The 25,107-nt window shown below is 45.7% G+C and overlaps 1 protein-coding gene across 2 annotated transcripts in view; it reads right to left on the bottom strand.

Moving 5' to 3' along the window:
* The window catches only part of HSPA12A (heat shock protein family A (Hsp70) member 12A), a 103,148-nt gene extending 83,761 nt beyond the window's left edge, over window positions 1-19,387 (bottom strand). For both annotated transcript variants that reach the window (XM_019485921.2, XM_059730098.1), the window contains exon 1: window positions 19,364-19,387. In XM_019485921.2, the coding sequence (XP_019341466.1) occupies window positions 19,364-19,372 (9 nt within the window). In that variant the 5' untranslated portion in view covers window positions 19,373-19,387. The remainder of the gene's footprint in view (window positions 1-19,363) is intronic.
* Between the last annotated feature and the right edge of the window lie 5,720 nt (window positions 19,388-25,107).

The raw sequence follows: 25,107 nt of genomic DNA, 5'->3' as shown, positions 1-25,107 counted from the left end.
AGATAAAGCTAGATTTTAAGAAAATAAAGGCACAAGGGAAGTATCTTTTTCCTTTGCCATTTGTCTTCCTTGGGGAAAAAAATAGAAACAAATTTCACATGGTGAAACTAACTTCCTCAAAAGGCCATTGCGTCAAATGAATCTGCTTTGGGGTGGAAAGGTTTTGCTTTGTTCATTTATTTCTTTCCGTCTGTCACTGTTATGGTCGTTTTGCTGGGTTGTTTGGAATTTGTAGTTTTAATAGCAGGAATTCTAACAAGCAGAACAGGAAATAAGTGCATGGGAAATGAATAAAAATACATACTGTGAAAAGGTTTTGAAAAGGACTGTATGACTAGCAATGCCCTCTGTAGTTGCAAGGACTCGAACAAAATAATCTGTTTATGCCTTGATGCATAAAGTTTGATCGCTGCATGGAAAAGGATTTCCCATCTCTTCTCAAACAGGCTTCAGGAATTATGGGGTTGTTGGAATGGAGAGGGAAGGGAACCGTGTTGTCCCCAAAATGTCAGGTATTAAGGCACTACCAGAGACATGATTCTGCTTAGATGAACAAATGCAGTTGCTAAAGCACCCACCAGTGTAGCACATACGCACAATTTTAGTTATGATTTACACTGAGCAGATAATACCAGATGTACCATCACTGCAGCATGTAGGCATATGGCCAAGTCTATATTCCATCTCCACTCCCAACCTAGAACTGTAATTCAGTCTATCATATTTTGCATTTACGGAACACTTTCACCCCAAATCTTTCCAAAGTGCTTTGCAAGCTTACACCAATACAAAAACCTGCCACGCAGACGTGCATCTACCTCTAGGGTAAAACATGGCAGCTACTTTAACAATGGACTGATATACTACACAGCACTGGCCATGAAGAATATCATATCAGCTCACACTGCAGAGGAACTTACTTAGCAGAGTGTCATTCATGGGGCTGGGTTATAAGTTATTGCTTCCAACTCCACTTTCATTTCAGTCAACCAGAAACGTTAGCATGCCTAACTTTCAGTATTGCTTTTCCTGCATCAAGTCAGTTTTAAACGGTCTAATTTTAGGATATGTTTACACTATACCAGGGGTGTCAAAGATACAGCTTGCAGAGCCCTATCATCTGGCCCCTGGTGCTGCCCCTGGGGCTAGATGTTGACCCACATGCCACACCGGTCAGTCTGGGACCCATGCCACATATAGGACATGGACAGGCTTGAGAGAGTCCAAGAAAAGAGCCACCCATAAGATCAGAGTCTTACATGGCAAGCCATATGAGGAGGGGCTGAGGGATCTGGGACTCTTCAGCCTGGGGAGAGGAGGGCTGGGGGGGACCTGGTAGCAGCTTACCACTACACTAGGCAACTACATTAAGGGCTCAGTGAACAACTGTTTACCAGGGCACCTGAGGGGAAAACTAGGAGTAATGGCCACAAGCTCCTGGAAGACCAATTCAGGCTTAACATTAGGAAAAACTTCTTCACAGTCAGGGTGTGCAGACTGTGGAATAAGCTCCCTCCAGAGATGGTGCAATCACCGACCCCGGAAATCTTCAAGAGGAGACTAGACAGTCACCTTGCTGGGTCCCCTGATCCCCAGTTATCTTTCCTGCTTGGTGCAGGGGGCTGGACCCTATGATCTTCCAAGGTTCCTTCTGGCCTTACAATCTATGAATCTATGAACATAGTGCGAGTCCCCAGACCAGCCAGAGCAGGCACTGTGTGTGGCGTAGTCCCAGACCTGCCAGAATAGGAGCCACGTGCACTGGGCCAGCCCTAGGTCATTCTTCCAGACTGTGGGGCCAGGTGAGTTTGAAACCCTTGTGCTATACGGTTTGCCCCAAATTAATCCCCATTACTACTAGAGCTTTGCTCCACTGGTGGCAGCAGTCTTCAGAACACCAGTACTGGGGAGTGCTAATGCTCCCGCTGGGACTTAAAAAATCCTCCAGAGCTTCCAGGCTGGAAGGCCTTGCTTCTCCATGCAGGGTCAGACTGACTGCCACATTTGGGATTAGGAAGGAATTTAAGAGTGCCAAGACAGGGGGGACAAGGCTGAACTCCTCAATGAGTTCTTTGCCTCAGTGTTCTTAAACGAGGGGCAAGACAAGTCTCACAATGGGATCGTAGAGAGACAACAGCAGGGCACCAGACTACCAAGCGTTGACCCTGAGGTGGTGCAGAGTCACTTGGAAGGACTGGATGCCTTTAAGTCAGCAGGCCTGGATGAGCTCCATCCAAGGGTGCTGAAGGCACTGGCCGACGTCATTGCACACCCACTGGCGGGAATATTTGAACATTCATGGCGCACGGGCCAGGTCCCGGAGGACTGGAAAAGGGCCAGTGTGGCCCCTATTTTCAAGAAGGGGAGGAAGGAGGACCCAGGCAACTACAGGCCAGTCAGTCTTATCTCCATCCTTGGCAAAGCCTTTGAAAAGATTATTAAGGCTCATATATGTGAGAGCCGAGCAGGAAAAATTATGCTGAAGGGAAACTAGCATGGGTTCATAGCAGGTAGATCATGCCTGACTAATCTAGTCTCCTTTTATTCCCAGGTTACAAAACACCTGGATGCAGGAGTAGGGGTAAATATTGTTTACTTAGACTTCAGGAAGGCCTTCGATACGGTATCCCACCCCATACTGGTGAACAAATTAAGAGGCTGTGACTTGGATGATTACATAGTCCAATGGGTGGCGAATTGGCTAGAGGGTCGTACCCAGAAAGTGGTGGTGGATGGGTCGGTATTGACCTGGAAGGGTGTGGGCAGTGGGGTCCCGCAGGGCTCAGTCCTTGGGCTGATACTCTTCAGTGTCTTCATCAGTGACTTGGACGAGGGAGTGAAGTGTACTCTGTCCAAGTTTGCGGATGATACAAAACTGTGGGGAGAAGTGGACACACTGGAGGGCAGGGAACAGCTGCAGGCAGACCTGGACAGATTGGACATATGGGCAGAAAACAACAGAATGCAATTTAACAAGGAGAAATGCAAAGTGCTGCACCTAGGGAGGAAAAATGTCCAGCACACCTACTGCCTAGGAAATGATCTGCTCGGTAGCATGGAAGCAGAAAGGGATCTCAGAGTCCTAGCAGACTCCAAGATGAACATGAGTTGTCAGTGTGACGAAGTCATCAGCAAAGCTAACTGATGACTTTATTGTGCTAACTTTATCATGCATCAGCAAATGCATGACACACAGAGCCAAGGAGGTGATACTTCCCCTCAGTCGGGTGCTGGTCAGACCGCAGTTTTTGTACTGTGTGTAGTTTTGGGCACCGCACTTCAAGAGGGTTGTGGATAACCTGGAAAGGGTCCAGGAAAGGGCCACTCATATGGTTAAGGGTTTGCAGGCCAAGCCCTACGAGAAGAGGCTAGGGCACCTGGACCTCTTCAGCCTCCGCAAGAGAAGGTTGAGGAGTGACCTTGTGGCTGCCTTTAAATTCATCATGGGGGCGCAGAGGGAATTGGTGAGGCTCTACTCACCAAGGCGCCCCCGGGGGTCACAAGAAATAATGGCCATAAGCTAGCAGAGAGCAGAGTTAGACTGGACATTAGGAGGAACTTCTTCACAGTTAGAGTGGCCAAAATCTGGAATGGGATCCCAAGCAAGGTAGCGGTATCCCTTACCCTGGCGGTCGTCAAGAGGAGGTTAGATAGGCATTTGGCTGGGGTCATCTGAACCCAGCACTCTTTCCTGCCTATGCAGGGGGTCGGACTCAATGATCTATTGAGGTTCCTTCTGACCCTAACATCTATGAATCTATAACCTGTGGGGGCTTTTGCTTGCCTTTGTAGCAGAGCGGCACGGTCTTCTCCCTTGGATCTCTTGAGCATATCTTAACAATCTGCTTCCTATCCTTGCAAGTGCCTTCATACCCTGCTTTACCTGGGGAGAAATGCCAGACAGCTATGGGAGGAAGAGGGATAACGGTTGTGCTGAGCACTGGCGAGTACAGAAGGCAATGTGCCAGGTGCTGAAGTCTTACCTGACATGTGGCTGCTGCTGCTGCTGCAACATAGAGCTGCCTGCACCCTGGCTGCTGAAGCTGTGGCATGGGTACCCTGCCATTCTGGCACCCCCTCTAATTGCCTGGGGATAGTGCCCTGCTTATCCACCTCTAGTTATGTTACTGGGTAGTTATGTGTGAGGGTTGTTCCCCAAATTTTCAAGAACAGGTTAGATCAAGGCATGGCCCGATCTGGAATTTTGAAAAGGGGGGTGGAGGATGATGAGATGCATCATCACATACAAAAACAATACATAGTTTTCTCTAGTTAAAAATAAACTAGAAGCTTTACTAATATGCTAGGGGCCCAGGGCTGCATTATTCATTTTAAGACTGAAATGAAAACAGAAAGAACTTCATTGGAATGAGTTACAAACAATCTACAGGGCTGTGAAATAGGAGCTTCCTTATCATAAGGAACAGCTAAGAGACAGCAGAATTGCAGAAAAAAAAGACAGTTTGATTGATGGAACATCAAAGGCATTAAAAAGGAGAGAGGGTCATTAACACTTGTAGAATAAAGAATTTAGAAGGGATCAGGTAGAGTATAATGAGCCATGAAGTCAATTGACTCCCTCAGCACTGCCTAAATGTTGCTGCCACTGCCAGGCAGTTGGTTTCAGTGGGCCAGGAATCAAGGGGAGTGCAAGTGCTCCCCTTAACCCCCGACTCCAGATCTAGTCCTGGACCAAAGCTGCCCAACGGACAGCCCATAGGTAAGTTAACATGTGGCCTGTGGGCCCCAGCAGCCGCAGCTCCTGCTGCCATGCAGCAGGGGAAGGCCCAGGGGTCTGTGTGCCACCAGTGTGGCCTGTATGGCAGGGAATGGGGGGACAGGGGCCATATGTTGCCAGCACAACCCATAAGGTAAGGCAGGGATCCTGGTACAGGGGTACCTCCACAGTGTGCAGCCCATGGGCCACTTGCTGGCACCTTCTGCAGCTCCTGGCCACACCAAAGTTGAACAGCCTTGAGTTAGACAAACACCTGTCTAGGATGGTTTAGACAGGAGAGTTCCTGCCTTGAGCACAGGGTTGGGCTAGATCAGCATTTTGCAAACTGTGGGTTGCGACGCAAAAATGAGTTGCAAGAATATTTCTAAGGGTCTCAAGTCTGTGCCAGAAAAATGCTTGAAAGCTCAGGGTTCCCCTTGCAGGCTGGAAGGCTGCTGCCCGCAAGGGGAAACCTGCACTTTTGCAGCGTTCCACCCTGCAAGCGGCTGCTGGGGGCATGGCCAGCCCGCAGCCAGGTAGGGTTGTGGGAACAGCCCCAGCAGCCAGATGAAGGTAAGCATATGGGGACCGGGGGAGTTGGAGGGCTAGGGTTTTGGGACTGTCAGGGTGGGAGAGGCAATGGGAGCATGCGTGTGTATGTGTGTGCATGTGTTGGGGGGGGAAGTGCCTGCCGGCACTGGGGGAAGGTGGCCAGATGCCAAGCTTGCAGCAAGGCAGGGGGGGCGGGGGACTGTGGGTCGTGCACCGGCAGGGCCAGGAGAATGTGGGTTGGACAAGCCATCGATCTTGGTAAATGGATCTCGGTAGGGAAAAGTTTGAGAACCACTGGACTAGATGACCTCCTAAGGTCCCGTGTAGCCCTACTTTTCTATGTACTGGATTCTGTATACAGCATCCCAGTTGGATACTGCCCTTTTAAGTATTCTGTCACTAATCCTTCCCAGAATATGTCCAATTTACATGATATTTAAATCATTAGAGGACACCAGTCCATTGTGTAAGTTAACACACTCACTGTTACCATGAGTTAGCGTAAAAAGAATAGCTCTGTCTCAGACAGGTCTGCCTCTAACAGTTTGAACAATGAAGGCAATATATACCCCCCAATCCACACATACAACTCCCGTTATCATCAGTAGAAATTGCATGAGCAAATGAAGGACAGTATATTGCCTTTTGAGTGTTTTAGTGTTTCTGACAGCATGACTGACAGTTCTTATTACAGTCAGGAACTAGATACTTGCCCTGGAGTCCTCCACATAGCTCCTACTGGCATTCATGGGAGTTGAATATGCAGAGCCCTATAAAAACGAGGAATTTGGACCAAGATGAAAGAAAGTTGCAAAAGTGAACCTGTCAAAAATAATGAGCACCTGACAACACCTAACCGAAGGCTTTGCCTGCCCACTCTACGGGTAGTCTTTGAGCAGTGGTTACACAGTCTCCAGAGCCTTTCTTACACCTTCTGGAGCACATGAAGCTTTCTGTGTCTGATTTTTTGCTGGCATTTCCACAGCAATTATTTCAGCCTCCATGCTTCAAACTGATTGTATAGATTGCTTCTAGCTCTGAAGACTTTTTAACCTCCTCAGCTCTGTGCACCTCACATAAACACAGTTTTTGTTATAAAGACAACTTCTACTGTTTACCCCGCTGAAACAAGCAGATATTATGGTGTTCTCCTCCTGTCCTAAAATCAGTTATTTTTATTGCAGTTAGGTCACCAGCAGTTAGTTCTTAATATTTGTTATTTGTATTTGTATTCTAGTAAGGCCTATAATCCCCTAGGACTCTGGCTTTACTTTTGCAGGGTGCTATACAAAACACAGAGCAAGAAGATGCACCTGCCCCAGAGAGTTTGCAATCACACTCTGCCAGATCCATGGAAAAGGGGACGTCTTTTTTTTCTGGGCTGTCGATCGAATCCATTGCCTTTTGTCAGCATTAATCTTACTTACAAATTAAAATAAACAGAGATATAAAGGTTCAATTCACATACATTATATAACTTACTGTGAACATTTTGTTCTTTGAACATCCCACATACATTACCATATGCATAGTGACACATTCAGCAGACTGTTCGTATTATCAGGAAAAGAAATTGGATTGTGCCTCCACAGCGGCCACTTTTATATAACACATATCTACCTCTAGTGCCTAAGAGAAGCAAAGTCATGTATGTATTGCACATAGTAAATGAACATGGATTGGGTTATTGGGTATTTAAGATGCACAGCAATTTATAAGCTCAATAAGTCTTGAATATTGCAGCTTTTACCAAAGAGGCTTACCTGCCCATCACCTCCAATTATTTGCCACTCCCTATAGCCTTCATTGAGGAAAACACCTATGTCCGTGAGTAAGTGTTGGCCTTCTGCTTCTTTTATATGGTGTCAAATATTAACTTCCAAATCTATAAACCAATGTCTGGTATTATTGCTCACTTTGCAGATTCCTTTTACCCCGCCTGGGCATTTATAAAGTTTGCAGCTTCTGATTAAGTACTATGCTGTTTGGTGGACACCGCAGTCACACAGGGGGCTGTCCAACATGTTCATCTTGTGAAGTGTTGTTTTGAAGCGCCTGTATCCATAATCTCCATCTGTTCAGTTTGACCTATGCTTCTCTATCAAGTCATGCCCAGTGGGGGACTCATTTGGTGTTGGTATAGTCTGACCTTTTCCAGTGGCTGTCCCACCTTGTTGCTCCCCATTGGTTTGATTCAGCATTCTCAGTCTCTTCTAGGAGCTCGTGGGCTTCATGTACAAATAATTTACAACTTTTAAGCCTCTTATGCTTCCTCAGTTAACAGTTGATGGAGAAGGTGATTTTTGTAATCTCTGGCCTCTATTGCCAGTAATGATGTTAGGGTCTGTCTTATATCACTTGGTCTAATGCCAGAGAGTACATCTGTGTGTGTGGAAGTTGTGCAGTCAGTTATGAGTATCAGCACACTGTTAAGTGTCAGGCTTTTTAGGGTGACAACTTCCGGTCCATGCAGGAACATAGTAATCTGCTGGACCATATACCATTGCAAGTCCGCTGGTTCTGAGCACTTTGAAGTTGGCACCCCAGGTTGTGCTGGCTATACATCTTACGGCAGCTACCTAAAAAGTGCTATCCTGAAAAGGGCTCACTGAGTACATTTACATGTGCAACTGCTCCCGCGTGGGTTTACTCTAGAGTAATTTGCAGGCATCTACATGTGCGGGGAAGTGGGAGCAGATTTGCTGCTCATAGGAGCAATCTGCTGCTGCCCCCTGCAGCAGCCAGGAGGAGCTTTAGGCTCCCCCTGGGGTGCTAACCCATGGGCTGGCAGGGAGCATGGGGCCAGGAGACAGCTGGCTCCTGGCAGGGGCTGGGAGATTGCTCCTTGCCCCCAGGAGCTGCCTGCTGCTGGGGCAGAGCCAGGGTGGGGCCAGCAAGGAGCTCCCAGCACCCACTCTGTGATCGGCTGGAAGATTCTTGCTTCCCAGCCCCTGCTCCACAATCAGGGACTGGGGGCTGCCAGATTCTTATCCCAGAAGCAGAGAGCAATCTCTCAGGGGCATGGAGCAATCTCCTGCTGCTTGGCTGACCAGGACCACATTTGCTCCCGGTTGGCTGTCTATACATGCCATATCGTACAGTAATTACTCCTGAGTAAATTTGCTACTTGTATTTACAGGCGGCAAATTTACTCGTGATTAGAACAAATTTTTGCACAGTAAGCATCTGCACATGTAGACAGTGATGTTTACTGCACAGTAATTTGCTCTAATCTTGAGTAAAGCATCTTGTACAGATGCACCCACTGTGTAGTAACTTAATTTGCAGGTAGTCTCACTGATTTAACTAGGACTACTCAAGCTATAAGCTAGTACTCAGTGGGCACATCTACACGATTAATGCAAAGCAATCATCTCTGGAGTTTATTGTTCCTGGGTGCACCATTTGAATGCGTGCCCAGGACTGCAGCACAATGAGCCAGGTCAGAGCAGCCCTTGCTGGCAGGAGGCCCTGGGGGTCAGCCTGCCAGTCCAGGGCTGCTCTGACCAAGCTCAACATGCTGCAGAGTGGTTGGCTCAGGCACAAGGGTGCTCCAGTGTCGGGTATGAAGCTACACTGAAGCACCCATGTGCCCCAGCCGGTTGTATCGGCACCTACATGTGCAGTGCTGTGGAATTAAATAGTTTCCTGCAGCCTAATAAGGCTGCATATCTAGATGCCGAGACATTTACTGTGGGGCTAATTAGGCAGTTTTGCAGTAAACGTCTTGTGTAGACGTACTCAGTATAAGTAAAAGCAGCAGAACCTGGTCCTTTAAAATATCCCCTACAAAGACTGATTTTAAATAGGTTGCATGGGGTGGTGTGAAGGGGAGAAGATTCATACACATTTAGGAGCATGTTCTCTGACCATATGCACACAACTGTCATCACAAAGAAAAACAGAGCATGTGATAGCTCCCAGTTTCTCACATAAACATTTTTGAAAGCCTCCAGTGGTTCAGCTTAACACCAGAACAAAAGGCAGCAACACTCCAGATTAATCAGCACGTGATTCATAATAAATTAAATTAAGTTAAAATAAATTAAATCAAAGTGGAAAATTTGAAACTAGGGGGATATATGCTTTCTGCAAATTGGTTAACCTTTTGGAGGGCTGGAGGGGAGCATGAGGCAGAAATATGGCCTTAGATCCAAATTCCAAGAATGTTTATCAAAAGGCACATACATGGTTATTTTTTTTTTCTTAAAAGCATCAAAGACATTGTTTAGAGTATACTAAAAAAAAGGGAATGTGTCAACCCAGATCCTTTAGATTAGTAGATGGCAGGTGAGACTAATGTCCCTTAAAATGATCATCACATTTCACTTTCCCTCTCTCTTTTTCTTGAGGTCCATGTTAGTGCGTGAGTAGGAGGCAAGATTATTATGCCAGTGAGATAAATATTGTGTACTGAGAAATAAAATGACCTCAAAGGTCAACTCATAGAAAAGCAAGTGAAGCTTAACAGAGGCACTAGGCAAATAAGAAAAACAAACATCATGGACAGATGCACAACAATACTGTTTTAAAGGGAGAGGGAAGACTTACCACTAGGCAATGGGCATGTCTACACATGCAGTTAATGCAGGGGTGGGTCCACAAGCTGGACTCCCTTCCCCAGTAGCTTCTGCCCATGTGGCTCCTGGCTGGTCTTCATGGAGACCCTGGGAATGCAAAGCCGTGACAGTTCAGGGACATGACAGCATAAAGTGCAGAACCCGCTTTGTCCTGGCCTGGTCCCATGCTGTCATACCCTCGTTCTTCCAGGATCTCCATTGATACTGGCCAGAAGTCATGTGGGTGGCAACCTGCTCAGGGGCTATGGCCAGAGCCGGGACCTTGCAATAGTGACAGCACAGGGCATGCAGGCAGCGCATCACAGCTCTGCCCTGGCCCTCTACTGTCATCACCCCAAGACCCTGGCATCACCCCAGCCTCACCTGCCCGTCTTGCCTCATCCCAGCGGGTGTGAGGTGCGGGGTGGATGGGCCAGAGTGCCTGGGCAGTGGGGCTAGGTCTGGTGGTGGCAGCCAGGAGCTTCTGCCACATGGGCTGCTGAGAAATTAAGTCTGCCACGGTCCGATCTGGCCCCAGACTGGACTTTGGCCACTCCTGAATTAATACAACTGAATATACTCCAGCTCAATTTGAGCCGGAGTAAATTAATTCCAACATCACTGTGTATACGTGTATTTATGCACAGTAATTTACTGCGCTGCCAGATACCACTTGTATCTGATGGGACTATCTATCAGCACAGAAAATGAATCTACTGCGCCCTAATTGCTGCGTGTGTATAGACAGTGATGCTTTACTGTGCAGCAAATTAATCTGCTGTGCAGTAAAGTGTTTTGTGTAGACGTGCCCAGTGTGTATCAGGTAATCCAATGCAACTGTTTTGTCCGTCTACTGCTAATAAAACGCTAGTCATTTACCCCTGCCTTAAACATTGTGACAAGCTCTTCATCCCTTTTAACATGGTGAAACTGTCCCACCTGTTCATGCCCAACTAGATAATTTTGAAACTTCCTGTCACACTTTCTGTGTCCCTTATTCCTGTCTTCTTGATCTTCTACGAATTCTTTTTTTAACTGACAGCTTCTTTCTACCTTGTAGGCTATCACTGCTGTCTATTCTTCCCCAGCCTGCTTCCTACTCCTTATCTGTTCTCCCTTTTGTTGTTCTAATTTCTACCTATTTACATTTTCACTGACATCCTTCTACACTTTTAGCTTTTCTCATTCCTTGGAGTCTCAGCCCAGCCCAATGCCTGACGAAGGGTGACTGCGCCTGAAAGCTTGCTAAGAACCTTTTTCCAATTACTCAGTTGGCCTACGAAAAGAGATCACATCTACTCAAAGAACCTTGCCTGATATAGGAGTTCACTTCTTTACCAAAGTAGTAACCTTGGTGTCAGATTTAGACGTGTCACTTATAACTAAATATTTTGTGCCTGATTTACTACTATTCCCATGATTTTAAGCTAAAGAAATGAAGCCTTCCTAGTGAAAACCTGAAGCGATGAACAGTGAATAAAGCTTAATTCCAAAACACAATTCATGTTTTGTTTAGTTTGACTTGTACTATAGTTGTCTTAACTGGACTATGCAAACGAGACAGCTTTTCTAATATGGATTAACTACAAATGTGAGTTTCTGAGAGTACAGTATGTCTCTCTGAGTGATAACATTTTCATCCTGAATCACTGGATTCCCCAAAGATGTGACTTAAAATATGGAGAATAAAGAACAATCTTTTTTTGTGGGAAGGAAATATATCAATGAGACCCAAATTCCACAGTGCTCACTGGGAAGAGCATTGAACAAAGGCAGTGGATTTATAATTAATTCCTCTAACTCCAACACGCACTTGGAAATATCAAAAGGATTTAACTTTTAACTACCAAAATTCTTATACTCTATAGAGGGAGTTATAATCATAAATGCTGGGCCCCAAAAGCCAGCACCCAGTTCAGGAGAAAGAGTGAATATTTAAAGCAAATATGTATCATAAACATTAATTCAAAATACACGAATTTGCTTTAAATCCTTTACATTTTCATATACTTGAGATATATGGGACTTGATTTTTGTTTGCAAAAAAGTTCTCAGGAAGCAAAAATCTCAGCTGTTTGCAGAATGTAGTTCAGCAAAGGATTGCCATAGAAGTGTTCAAACAGCCACCTTGATTTCCCTCCTTTTTACAAAAACTGTTTTTATTTGATCAAGGAGTAGAAAAAGGAATAATAATGATAATACTAAGGAGTACCTAAATACTCCAAAACATGGCAGAACAGAATATTTTGGAAATAATCCATGGGCTGAAGTGTGTTTGTACAAAAAATTCATTTTTAATGAATTTGTAAAAAATCAAAGTTCAGGATAGTTAACAGACAGAGAGCTGAAATCCTCCATAGGTAGTTAATTAGAAGTAGCTTTCTCAGTGCTATTTATGGCACTAAGAAAATGGAGTGTATCTTCATGATGATTACCAGGCTTTCTTCAAAGGCTTTAACATGTGGCTTCCCTCTCTTCCTTCTTTCAACAATCAAACATTTTGCTTCCTGAAATTCTCCACCAACACATTGACTCCAGCTCCAGTACATCCCAAATTAACACTGCAAGCTTTGTGCATCTCTCACTTTAGCTGCCCTGAGACTACTTGATAGTTTTCCTTTCCCTGAGCAACAATGTTTAAGGAAATGCCAATTCTGTAAGATCAGATAATTCTGTCACTCGTTTGAAATGGCGCATGTTTTTGAAGGCAGAGATCAGTGCCATTTCAGAGTTCTCTAAATCCAGCTACTTTGAGCAACAAAGCCAAAGACCTTTTGACAAAAAAGAGCCAGTCTGTTCCTGTGAATCTAGGATTTTAACATAAATGGTTGCAAATAACAGAAGATAAAAATTCTACAATAATGGTTTAAATAGCTGTACCAAAGACAGCAGGACTTGTAGTCCCTGTCTCCAAGGAACTGATGGCTTCTTAGCTATAAATCAGTTCTAGATGTGACTCTACTACAGCTTCTGCTTTGTAGAAAATAGAGCCACAAAAATTACCGTATTTCACGGTGTACAAGTCAGATTTTGAAGCTTAATTTTTGGGTCTTAAAAATCAAACTTGACTTATACACTGGGCCACATAAAAAAATTGGGCATGGGGCTGGGCTCAGCACTCAGCTGGGGTGGCCCCATCCCCTGCGAGTGGTGCTGCCTAGGCCACACCTGTGTTGCTCACAGGGGATGGAGCCACCCCAGCTGAGCACCAAGAGCCATGCCAAGAGCTGCTTGCAGGGGATGAGGCAGTGCCAGCCAAGCCCAGCCCTGTCCCTGTCCCTGTCCATCCCCATCCCCTGTGAGCTGGGCTCAGAGGGGATGGGGCCATGCCACCTGAGTGGCAAGCCCAGCCCCATCTCATGAGAGCAGTGCCAGGCTTGGAGTTCAGCAGTGCTGCTCACAGCAGACAGGGCCAGGCTTGGGGCTCGGGTGGTGTGGCCCCATCCCCTGTGAGCAGTGCTGGTGCAGCCCAGGCAGCACTGCTCGCAGGGGATAGGGGTATGCCAGCTGAGTGCTATCCCCATCCCTGTCCCCATGCCCTGCGAGCAGCGTCAGACTCAGCACTACTTGCAGGAGATGGGGCTGGGCTCGGCACTTGGCTGGGGACGCACTGCTTGTAGGGGATGGAGACAAGGGTGGGGACAGGCTCGGCACTTGGTTGGCATGGCCCCACCCCCTGCAAGCAGCTCAGGCAGTGCCGCTCGCAGTGGATGGGTCTGCGCCAGCCGAACACTGAGCCCCAGCCCTGAGTTATACACCGTGTTTATAAAAATCCTTACCTTTCAAATTGGAAAGTGTGTGTGTGTGTGTGTGGGGGGGGGGGGGGGTCAATCTATACACTGTGCCGACCTTTACACTGTGAAATACGGTATGCCCTTTTTCTCAACAGTATTCAGTTTTACTTTCTACAATCAAGGACAGACTCTGTCCTGATTTACAGTTATGTAAATACACAGGAACTCCATTGACTTCAATGGATTATTACAGGCATAACTGAGATCAGAATCTTGCTCTGAAAAATCTCACTGATAAAATATGCTACTAATAGGATTAAGGCAAATCTTATTTATGTACATCATTCAAATACTGAAAAATTGTACTAACATTAAAATTGGAATCCACAGGGCAAAAATGTATCTTTCCCTCCAGACACAAATCTAATGGACTTAATAGAGTTTGCAATAACTATGTCTTCTTCCAGGCATCCTTGCCAGGAGAAAAGAATGTTGTTGACGTTTCTTCTAATGTTTAGCCTAAATTATCTCTAAACTGCTTTAGTCTGGTAATTTAATAAAGTAAGAATTTATTTAGAATTAAAAACCTAATACTCCCCTTTAAACCTTTGCCATTAACTATATGTGTTGCTATGGAGCCGTTGTTACTGCGCTATCATTTAGTACTTTTGGAAGTACTAAAAGATGGCACAGTCACAGCTGGTACTGCTCCGTGCTCACTGCACACGGTTATTTTTAGGCAGTATGTTGCCACCGCGATGCACTATAATCGGGGAGCATGCCGCTACGGCAATGTAGCTGCGGCATCACGGGTTTTACCCGCAGATGCTACGTCGCTGTAATGCGCTGCTATGGCAATGTAGCATCACATGTAGATGTGCCTGCTATTTTTCTTATCACCGCTATGATGCTGAATCATTCTGAGAAATGCAGTGAAGTCATATCCATCTGCTGTTCCACTGAGAAAGAAATGCAGACTGTTGATATACCTGCAGGAATATCATCTTGCAAAGATGCAGCTGATTGTTTTATAGCATTTATATAAACAAGCATGAGTTCAAACTGGGACATTTATGTGGAACACTTTTGGATCTATTCTTGGGCTCAGACCCCTTCACTTGCCTCATTATATCCAAGATACTTGGAAGGATTATCTTCACAGTGCTCATACAAACCTAACCCAACTGGAATCAATGAGGGTACTCTCATCAACTGGGACTTTGTATCAAGCCCCTGATCACTGGTGTCACAATTCAATTGCACCAATATCTGGAAACAACAGAACAGGGTTTACATAACTGCCAGTGTTTCCAATACTGCTGTGTATTAACTACCACTTTATTAATCTGTATTATTATATGGGAATTCATTTACATCATCAGACCAGTGTCATAACATGTGTATTCACCAGGTTTTCTAAGTATGCTGTATGATGGGAGTCTGCTCTAGGGTTTGTTAAGGAAGGAACGCAAGCTGGAAAGGAGACAAGGCTGATCCTGTAACCCTGGCTGATTTCAGCAAGGACACTTAGAAACCCAAACATAAGAGATGCACAGAGAGATACGTGAGCATGCCTCAGAACAGGCTGTTTGACACAAGGTCCTCTGCCTTTGGAAGAAAGTGTTTTCAGAGAAAGTCCAAATATTTTTTATAATTGATGTCAGGGAGGGAAAAAAATGTGCATTGTCTGGACAGGATGAAAGTGCCACAAATCATTTCTATAGAGATAACTGCACCCAGTTTTCTCAGCACAATAGCCTGAAGTAGGAGTAGTTGTCACTAGTTATAAATGGTGGAATGTATGTAAAAACGTCGCTCTTAAAATCTAGTTGACATCTCTCTGGTGAGAGCAGTGTGGCTCAAGGGGGGTGACAACAGTCTTGTGCAAACTCAAGGCAAAGACTGAATTAGTTTCCAGTTACTTTTAAAATGGTGAATGTAATGGGCAAAACGCCACTTTAGAAATTCATGTAAAAGTTATTTTACACATTTCTTTACTAAGCAAGGGAGTTCTAGGGAGGAAAGGACACGACACACAAACGGCAGGCAACAGGAGAAGCTTACTACATACAAGCGCATCGTCATTGTGGACTTAACATGAGCTCGAATCAGGTCCCATCCACACACAAAAGGCTATGATGTGATTTTTCTGTGCTTGTAACCCAGGGCAGCTGGCTCATAAAGCCCAAGTGAGGCTTTCATTCAGTATGGCAATTTACACACTTTGCAATGAGAGTTCAAGATAAATCACTTAAGTGCTCATAGTCTGCCACACTTTCCCTCAGGTGCCTAAAAGGACAGGCAAGTTCTCCCACAGTTCACTGGGAAAGAATCACTTTGCAGCTCAGCTTTGTGACTACAACTGCCTAAGTTGTAATAATGCAGAAAAGGAGTTGAATGTAAGATGAATGAGTCAGTAAATTGCTCTGGTTGCAAAAAAGAAGAAGAAAAGCAAAAGCCAACAGCTTCCTGGGCTGTATGAACAGGACAGGTGCAAGTGAGGGGAAGTGATTCTTCTGCTCTATTTGGCAGTGGTGAGGCCTCCCCTGTCCAGTTTTGGGCACCTCACTTCACGAAAAATATCGGCAACTTAAAAAGCATCCAGCAGAAAGCAACAAAATGATTAGAGCGCCCCTAAATCTGAGAAAAAGTTGGAAGAACTGGGATTATTTAGTCTGAGAAAAACTATGGGGGGGGGGGTGTAATTTGATAACAGTCCCCAGATACCTAAAGGATAGTTTTATGGAGGTGATATACCATCCTCTGTCTGAAGAAGACAGAAGGAGTGGTAATGGTTTTAAATAAGAGAAATTTAGGTTGGATATTAGAAAGAACTTTCTACTGAAGAGAGCAGTCAGACATTGGAAAAGGCTTCCTAAAGGGCTTGTGAAAGCTCCAACCTTGGAAGTTTTTAAGAGCAGGTGAGATGAGCACTTGACTAAAATAGTTGAAATAGGGATGATCCTGGCTATGGGTAGATCCAGGATTAAGAAAAGGGGTGGGAGGGTGCAGCAGTTGCCACCAGCTGCCCTCAGACCATGGGGAGGATGGGGGCGAGGTAGGGCTGGAGCTTCTGGATTTATGGGCAACACTGGAGGGGAAGGGGAGACTGGGCAGGCAGCGGGAGGTAGGAAAAAGGGACCCATCTGCCATCACTGCTTTCCCTGCTGGGCCTGGCATCCATGCAGCCACAGGTAGAATGGGGCAGGAGCGGCTCTGGGGTTCCCCACCCTTGCACCCGGGTCAGTCAAGGGCAGAAAGCAGGGCTTGCAGCATGGGAGCAGGGACGTGGAGGGGTGCCATGTCACTGAGTGCCAGAAGGGAGTGGTTCTTTCCTGCTGCAGGGTCTCAGACAGTCCCCAGATATTGCAGCTGGGTCTGCAATGCTTCAGTTGTTGCTCCAACAGCAGTGGCATTGTGCGTGCACCTGACTGTTCCTGCAAAAGCAATGCTGCTTCTGCTGCTGGGGCCCAGTTTTGGGGATGAGGAAACCATCCTGGCACCTCTACAAATTCAGCACATCAGGGCTGGTGTCCTGCTTGCTCCCCCTAAGCTACACTCCTGGTTTATTCATCCTGTGTCTGCTTCCTGACCGCCAGCTCAGGGGCTTCAGATATACCCCCACACCCTTTCTTCCCCCAATCTTCTGACCTCAGTTCCTGCCTGGACTTTTCAGGGCACCCCAACATGTGGGGCCATGGAGAAGTGAAGCCAGGCAACATGACTTCCAGAGAACTGGCTGCAGCACACAGTGCAAGGGCGGTGTGACCGCATGACTCCTTCCCCCCAGATCCACCCGATTCTGGCTTTAGCAGAAAGTTGGACTAAATGGCCCCTGGAGGTCCTTTCCAGCCCTATATTTCTATTACTCTATACTATAGCACACACACCCCTGGAATTGACCTTGAGAAGTTTAAGAGCCTCCCTCCCAATGCCAGGACTGCAACAGACAGTAACCTCTATCCACTCACTCCTGCTCAGGTGCCCCAAAGACTGGCAAGTAGATAGAGCAGATGGTTTTGTGCACCCTGGATAGCGTGCCTTAGGATCACACTTGGGATCTCTCTCAAGGAAGCAATGGTTAAAGTGGGAGGAATCCAGATCAGCTCCAGGCACTTGGGTCATCCTGGAAGCCACGGTCCAATGCCTGAGTTTTGGGGCACCTCATCAGAAACAAAGGAATGGGGCTTATTTGGCTAGCAGTGGCCCCATGGTAGGGGGAGAAGCCATATAGACACGGTCCTAGTGACATCCATTGTCCATAGTGCAGCGCAGAACCAGGAAGGACTCACGAGGTCAGGTAGTGCTTTGCAATGCAGCTGCTCCTACCTGGACTAGACTAACCTGGCTGCACACACCCTAGTGCCGTTTATTCAGTGAAATATGAACTATCCAGGTTCAGAGGAAGCATGTCTGAGTAAAGACTTCAGGCTTTCAGAGCAAGCTTAAAACTTCAGAAGCACTTGGAAGAGGCCTGTGTACTATAAATGAAACAGCGGCAGAAAAACAACATGAAGTCAAGTGTTTTCCAGAGAATCGTTCCAGTGCTAAAAGAAAAGAGTTTCCCGGCATCTATTAAATAAAGCAGAAATCCAGCAAAGAAACAACACAAAAGGAATAACTGTTTAAGGAGGGGAAGGAGCACACGCTGAGGAATGTACAATGAGAAGTCATTGCCCAGGGAAGAAAAAAGGGTTTGGAGATAAGACTAGTATTTCCTAAAACAAGGTCACTGCTGAAAGGGTTTCACATTCCAGTCTACGTGTATAGCCTTCTCTGTCAAGCTGTCCAAGAATAGGTCCGAAAGGATTGACTTGGTAAAATTAAATGCTCTCTGTCATCCTCTTCCTCACCCGAGGTGCTACTCTGTCAAGGCCTATACATTTCACTGTGGATACATTATATTCATGAGCCATGAAGTATGGAGCTACAGGAAAAGTAGGCTGCTTTTTGCTCACTGATGTGACTACTGAGGGGCTTTATCCTTTCTCCTAGATGAATGAGTCTGGAAAAACATCATTTAAATATTGCATTCAGCATTGCAAACTGAACATACAGACACGGGATCTGTATACCCCCCCAAGTGCTTTATTAAGTAACAACAACACTTATATCAACCTTTCCTCTTCCAAACACTTAACCATTAGCTATTTAATTCAGACAGCAGTGGCACACTTGGCTATCCCTATATTCAATCAGTATATGGAACGAATGGGAGTGCGAGAGGTTTTCAGAAGTCCTGGTTGCTCCCAGCTGCCATGGAGTTCTCCGAGGGCTTTGGGGGTTGAGCCCCTCTGAGAATCAAGCTCTTACAATCAGGTTTTCAGAAGTGTCCCTTCATTTTGGCTGTCCATTCTTAGAACACAATCTCCATTTTTAGAGGTGGTTTCACTGACTCGGATCTGGGTTGCAGAAGCATCAAAGAAAACCTCTAGCAACAAGGCTTTTAAAGGTATGTATGTACCACACACGAGTTTCAAAATTGCCCGGTACCTAACATAATCCTAGAGGCACCTCAATTTGTGCCAGTGCAATTCCAAAGGAATTCATGTTTCCATTCACAGGGATATGAAAAACCATCTCAATCCTGATCCCGCAGACCTTCTCAGTGCTCAACCCCACGGGGTTCGTGCACTAGACATTCCTCTATCTCTTCTCTGCATCCTGACCCTCCTGGCATCAGATGGGGCTCACAAATCATAGTGCATGCACATGTTTTGTTTGCCAATGGTTGGGGCACTCATGCCATAGAGGATATAGGAAACCTGTTTTTGAATCACCACTCTGGTTTAGATCCTTACCTTGCACATCCTGGTATGCAGCTTTCCTTCCTCAATTCCAGATTTGTTGTGTGCAGTGAGGGAGAGGGTGATTGAAGCTGTATTTCTCAGCGGCAGTATCAAATGTTTCAGGGAAGCAGTATGGATAAATCCTCTGCCTCACTCGTATTTCCCTCCCTCAGTGTTATGAGGTTAAATAAATTCAAGATAATGAGGTGCTTAGATGCTGCACTTGCACTGATGGGGGTAGGGCATGCAAGTACATTCGCAAGATAGGTCAACAGACAAAGACAGCTTACTTGTTCAGCAGATACACAATATCTCTCTGCTTCTGAAAAGCCAAAAAGATGTTACTGTCTTCCAGATTAGCTGGTCCTTAAACTCATTTTACAAACTTGCTAGCAGTAGCAACCCATACAGAGTTTGGCAGAATTTGCTAGCATCTTTCCAAGACACACCGCTATCTCTGCCTCTCCTCCTAGTTTATAATAGCCTGAGCCTCTGAAGGGAACATCTCTGCTCAGTGTCTCTGTATGCAGGTTAGGATCAATTGCTAGTCAGGCTGTCTCTGTGGCTTGGCTCTGCAGTGTAATATAATCTTACATGTACACTCGAATGCTGCATAAAATGTCAGCTTTAATTTATATGCCTCAATTTAAGTATACTTAGAATGTAAAGCTGAGGCCAAACATGGATTTACAATTAAAATAAAGGAAATAATGCATGAGTCTTATACTCTGACAATGCAATGCAGAAGGTTTCCCAAATATTGTTCCTCTTGTCTGTATGGCATCCATCCCTAGGAACCTGCATAAAGAACTTGTTATATTATTAGAGACAAATTCCAATTCTCTTACTCCCTCTGAATGGCATCTTACTAGATCAGCAGTCCCACTGAATTCAGCACTTAGGAACTAAGTTATTACTCGGCATAAGGAAATACATCTGAATCTTATCCTTTAGCATCCTTTAAATCACAAATAGGAAGCTTATAAGAAGTGGAAACTTGGACAAATGATGAGGGAAGACTATAAGACCATTGCTCTGATGTGCAGGGATGATGTCAGGAAGGCCAAAGCACAACTGGAGCTGCAGCTAGCAAGGGAAGTGAAGGGTAGCTACAAGGTAGCAAGAGGAGGATCAGGGAAAGTGTGGCTCCCTTATCTTACTGAATAGGGGAGGCAACCTTGTGACAGAGGATGCAGAAAAAGCTGAAGTGCTTCTATGCCTCAGCCTTCCCAGGCAAGGTCAACTCCTAGACTACTGCACCAGGCAGCACAGTTTGGGGAGGAGGTGAGCAGCCAACAGTGGTGAAAGAAGAGATTAGGGACTCCTTAGAAAAGCTGGACATGCAAAAGTCCATGGGGCTGGATGGGATGCACCTGAGGATGCTGAGGGAATTGGCTGATGTGATTGCGGAGCCATTGGCCATCATCTTTGAAAACTCATGGCAATCAGGAGAGGTCCTGGATGACTGGAAAGGGGCAAATATAGTGCCCATATTTAAGAAAGGGGAAAAGGAGGACTTGTGTATGTCCAGCTTTTCTAAGTAGTCACTAATCTCTTCTTTCACCGCCCACACCCCCACCCCACAGCATGTGTATAGACACCCAATCAAGGGTGACACATAGGGGGTGCATGCAGGTGCACATGCACCCCATGAACATGGCGGTTTACCCCCTACAAAAAGGTGCCACCGACAGGGCGGGAGCTCCCCTGCTTACCACCATTGCGCTCCCCTCACCGCCGCTGTGCCCCCCAGCTGCTGGGGGTATGCATCATTCAAGTACCCATTGAGCCCAGTTTCTCTTTATAAGTGGGGGCTGGGATGCATGACTTCAGAAGAGAGGTTGAGGGAACTGGGCTCACTGGGTGTCTATACACATGCTCTGGGGTGAAGGTGGGGGTGCTTTAATTAGAAGGGATCTGAGAGCTCCTCTAATTAAAGCTCCCACCACATCACATGTATTCAGTGTCCTGCACTTCAAAATGGCAGCAGAGGGGCTTTAACTAAAACTCATTTAATGAGCTTTAGTTAAAGCCCCTCTGCTGTCATTTTGAAACACGGAGATGGTGAATATATGTGACATAGAGGCTGCTGGAGCGTGATAATTAAAACACTCCAGCAGACTCGCAACAGATTGATTAATCGAGTCTGCTCCAACATGTACTAATTAGCATGTGTCGGAGCAGAGTTCTGTCACATGTTTAGGTGCCCATTTAGTCTGGAGAAGAGAAGACTGAGAGGGGATTTAATAACAGGCAAGAGGATGAAGCTGGGCTGTTCTCAGTGGTAGTAGATGACAGAACAAGAAGCAATGGTCTCAAGTTGCAGCAACGGAAGTTTAAGTTCAATATTAGGAAAAGCTCTCTCACTTGGAGGGTAGTAAAGCACTGGAACAGGTTACCCACAGAGGTGGTGGAATCTCCATCCTTGGAGCTTTTCAAGAACCAGCTAGACAAAGCCCTGGCTGGGGATGATCTAGTTGGGGATGGTCCTGCTTTGAGCAGGGGGTTGGAGTAGATGATCCCCTGAAGTCCCTTCCAACCCTGATTTTCTATGATTCAATAATTCTAACAACACCTCTGGCTCACATTATCTAACTCAAAGTCCATGTGCCAAAGTCAAGATGCAAATTTAGGTAACTCACACTACGCATCTACCACCTTCCTGATGAACCTAGGACTGTTGCCAAGAAACATGCTTTGCTTACTTGCTCTTTTCCCGTGCTTGCCAAAACCTGGCAATTAGGCAAGTAGATATCATAGAGGGGTCCTCACAACCTCTATGCCACTCTCACACTTGTAGTACCAGGCTTCGCAGGGAGAGTACAAATGTAGCCTCAGAGAGAATCAGCCACATTCTGTTGCCCATGGCACTGGTGTTAGTTTGAATCAATTACATTGACTTCAGTGAGATTAATTCAATTTTATACTGGTCTGAGAATAGGATTTGGCCCCATAGTTGGAAAATCTAGCTACATAATTAAGCAGCAAAATTTCAAGCACATTTAAGAGAATCAACCAGAGCACACAGGCCTATCTATTTAGTGTATTCCAGATATGAATTAGAGATGCTGATAATATGACTAAACCAGCACTATGTGCAATCATCAGAAGGCTATATTTCTGACTTAGCTGCCTTATCCTATCATTTTGCACAAATCACATTAGGATTTTGATCTTTCAAGGCATACAAATGCAAGGTAAAACACATTGGAAGGAGTAATCGGAGCTACTCAAACACTGCCAAATTCAGAATCAACTGCAACCAAGCAGGGAAAAGACCCTGGTGTCACTGTGAACAGCAAAATGTTCAGCCATCAGAAAAGTACTATTGTAAAAGTATTATACAAGAGGATGCCCTCACTTGGAGTATTGTGTCCAGATCATTGCGTCTCAGAAGATACAGGAGAAACAGGCGTAGTGAGAATGCTTCAAGACATTTCTCCTCCCACGTGAGGAGAAATTATGAAGATTAGGGCTGTATAGAGAATATAAACTATATGTTACTCAAACCAAAACTCTGACGATGCACAAAACACCAAGTAGAACTATGATAACTTATTGGAAAGCACAGCTTATTTGTTTAAACATTTCAGGTAATAAGCAGATAATGGCTTATACTTCATGACTCCATCATTTTAATTCAAGTACTTCAAACCCTCACTATACTTGGCCAAATGGCAGAACAAGGATTTTTGTGGGTGACATCTTTTATTGGACCAACTGTATTGATGGGAGGGGCATAGAGACATGCTTTCAGGTATCATGTACCCTACCTTGGGTCTCTCACATCCTTGTCTCTTGCACTTTTCCTGGACCGTCATAGCTATGAACAGCACCCCTATGCTTAAGCAGCACAATTGTCAAAAATCACAAGCACTGATGCATTCCAGGGTTTTCCATTGTGAGAATGTCACAATCTCCCAGTGAGTTACTAGAATCGCCTGTTCAGAACAGAAGGGGAAAAACCTCTACATCAACTTCCTAAATCAGAGACAAATAACCCTGAACTACACATGAAAAAGCTGTAAGTCAGGAAACTAGAACAGAAGAAAAGATACAGGAATGTCACCATTATCCACATTGCAAGAAAGAAAGAATGCCAGATACAAGGCTGAAAGTGGCCTGCTATATGCCAATGTAGCACTAATGCCATGTGCACCATAGACTTTTCCTCCATGACTGAGGTCAGTCAAAGAAGGCATCTAGACAAAATCAAGATGACACTGGCTTTCTGTTCCTTGAAGACATCCAAGATGCTACTGGCAGTGTTGCTGTACTGACAGAAGTTATATATGGTTACTTAGTCACAGACACCAGACTGCAGAAAATGCAGGCTCCAGATAATGGAATCATCTGTCATGCAGGACATGGGCAGCTGAGTCTGGGACCGCTCAGGGATCGAGATGCTGACCAGGGGCAGGAGAGGAGAGTAGAATCTGAAGACAAATTGGGTCAGGAAGCCAGGAGGTCAGTCTGAGAGCCGGGTCGAAGAGTAATACAAGTCAAGAAACTTGGAGATGAAGCAGAGTGGGGTCTAGGAATGACCCAGGTCAAGCAGCCAGATCAAGCAGAAGCAGAATTAAGCCAAAGAAACCAACAAAGCAGCCTGGAATCAGACTGAGCCCTGTTGCCAAGACATTTTCTGTTTCAGCTCAAATTTCTATGGGGAAAGTGGAGGGTCAGCTCACTTCAGCCAGCCACTTTGGTGACGGAGAATGGGCAAAGAGTTAGTTTCTGTTGGAAGCATCAGGTCAGTCTTGGCCAGTCTGATCAGCTGGAGGGTGGCAGGCTGAAAAGAGAAGTTTTGTTGGCCAGGCCAATGCCCCGGGTGCAAATGTGGTCTGACACCATCCTAGCAGCTGACCATGTCACTGCAGAAGGTTCTGAGAAGAAAAAGCAGCCATATATGTGTATGTGCTAAGGTCTGGAGATAGCAGTTACTAACACAGAGGTAGGAAGCTGACTGGACTTGGGCTGTCTGCCTTCCTTCCATTCTAAACATCTCAAGTCCTGTATTTTATCACAAGTTTTGAGTTTATTATTTTAAACAATTTATGCTTCCATTTGCTTTTTTGCCATTCATGGGAAAATGTAGCTAGTGAGTCTGTGAATGCTGATCCTTGCCATGTGACACAGTTATGGTCTTGTTCTGCAACTGTAGGAGAAACAAGAGGCTCCTCCAATTGTGCAGGTAAAGGCATGATGGGATCTGACGTGTGATCCACATAATTGCACTTCCTGCCAGGCCACACATACAGGGTAAGAGGCATGATTGTGGGATTGTGCATCAGATCCCATCACACCATATTGCTGGTGGAGGGGGAGTTTGGGGTCATAATCCTGGGCTGCCCCTGCACTAGCAAATAGCAAACTCCTGCAGCTAGGAGCCCTCACAGCTGAAGGGGCTCCCAGCTGCAGGGATGCATCGTGTGCTTCTACAGCTGGGAGCCCCATCAGATGACCTGGGCTCCCAGCCACTGGGAGCCCGAAAGGGGCCTGGGTCAGCTGCAAGAATGTGCCATGGGCAGCTGATGGTACTTCCAGCCTGGATCAGCTGTGGACTTATGCACCTCCACAGGTAAAAGCCCCATTACCTGTGGGGCTTCCAGCCATGGGGGTGGACCTGGTCACACATTCAATTAATGGCGTTAGAGGAACCAGCCATAAAGTTACTGAATACTTTTTGTAGAATAACTTTGCAGTTTATGCTTCATTTCATCACGCCATTAATTGATTCAACGTGTGGCCTGGTTACA

This window comes from Alligator mississippiensis, chromosome 6, assembly GCF_030867095.1.
Source record: "Alligator mississippiensis isolate rAllMis1 chromosome 6, rAllMis1, whole genome shotgun sequence".
In the NCBI taxonomy this organism is placed as follows: domain Eukaryota; kingdom Metazoa; phylum Chordata; order Crocodylia; family Alligatoridae; genus Alligator; species Alligator mississippiensis.
This window is presented reverse-complemented; position numbering and strand designations above follow the sequence as displayed.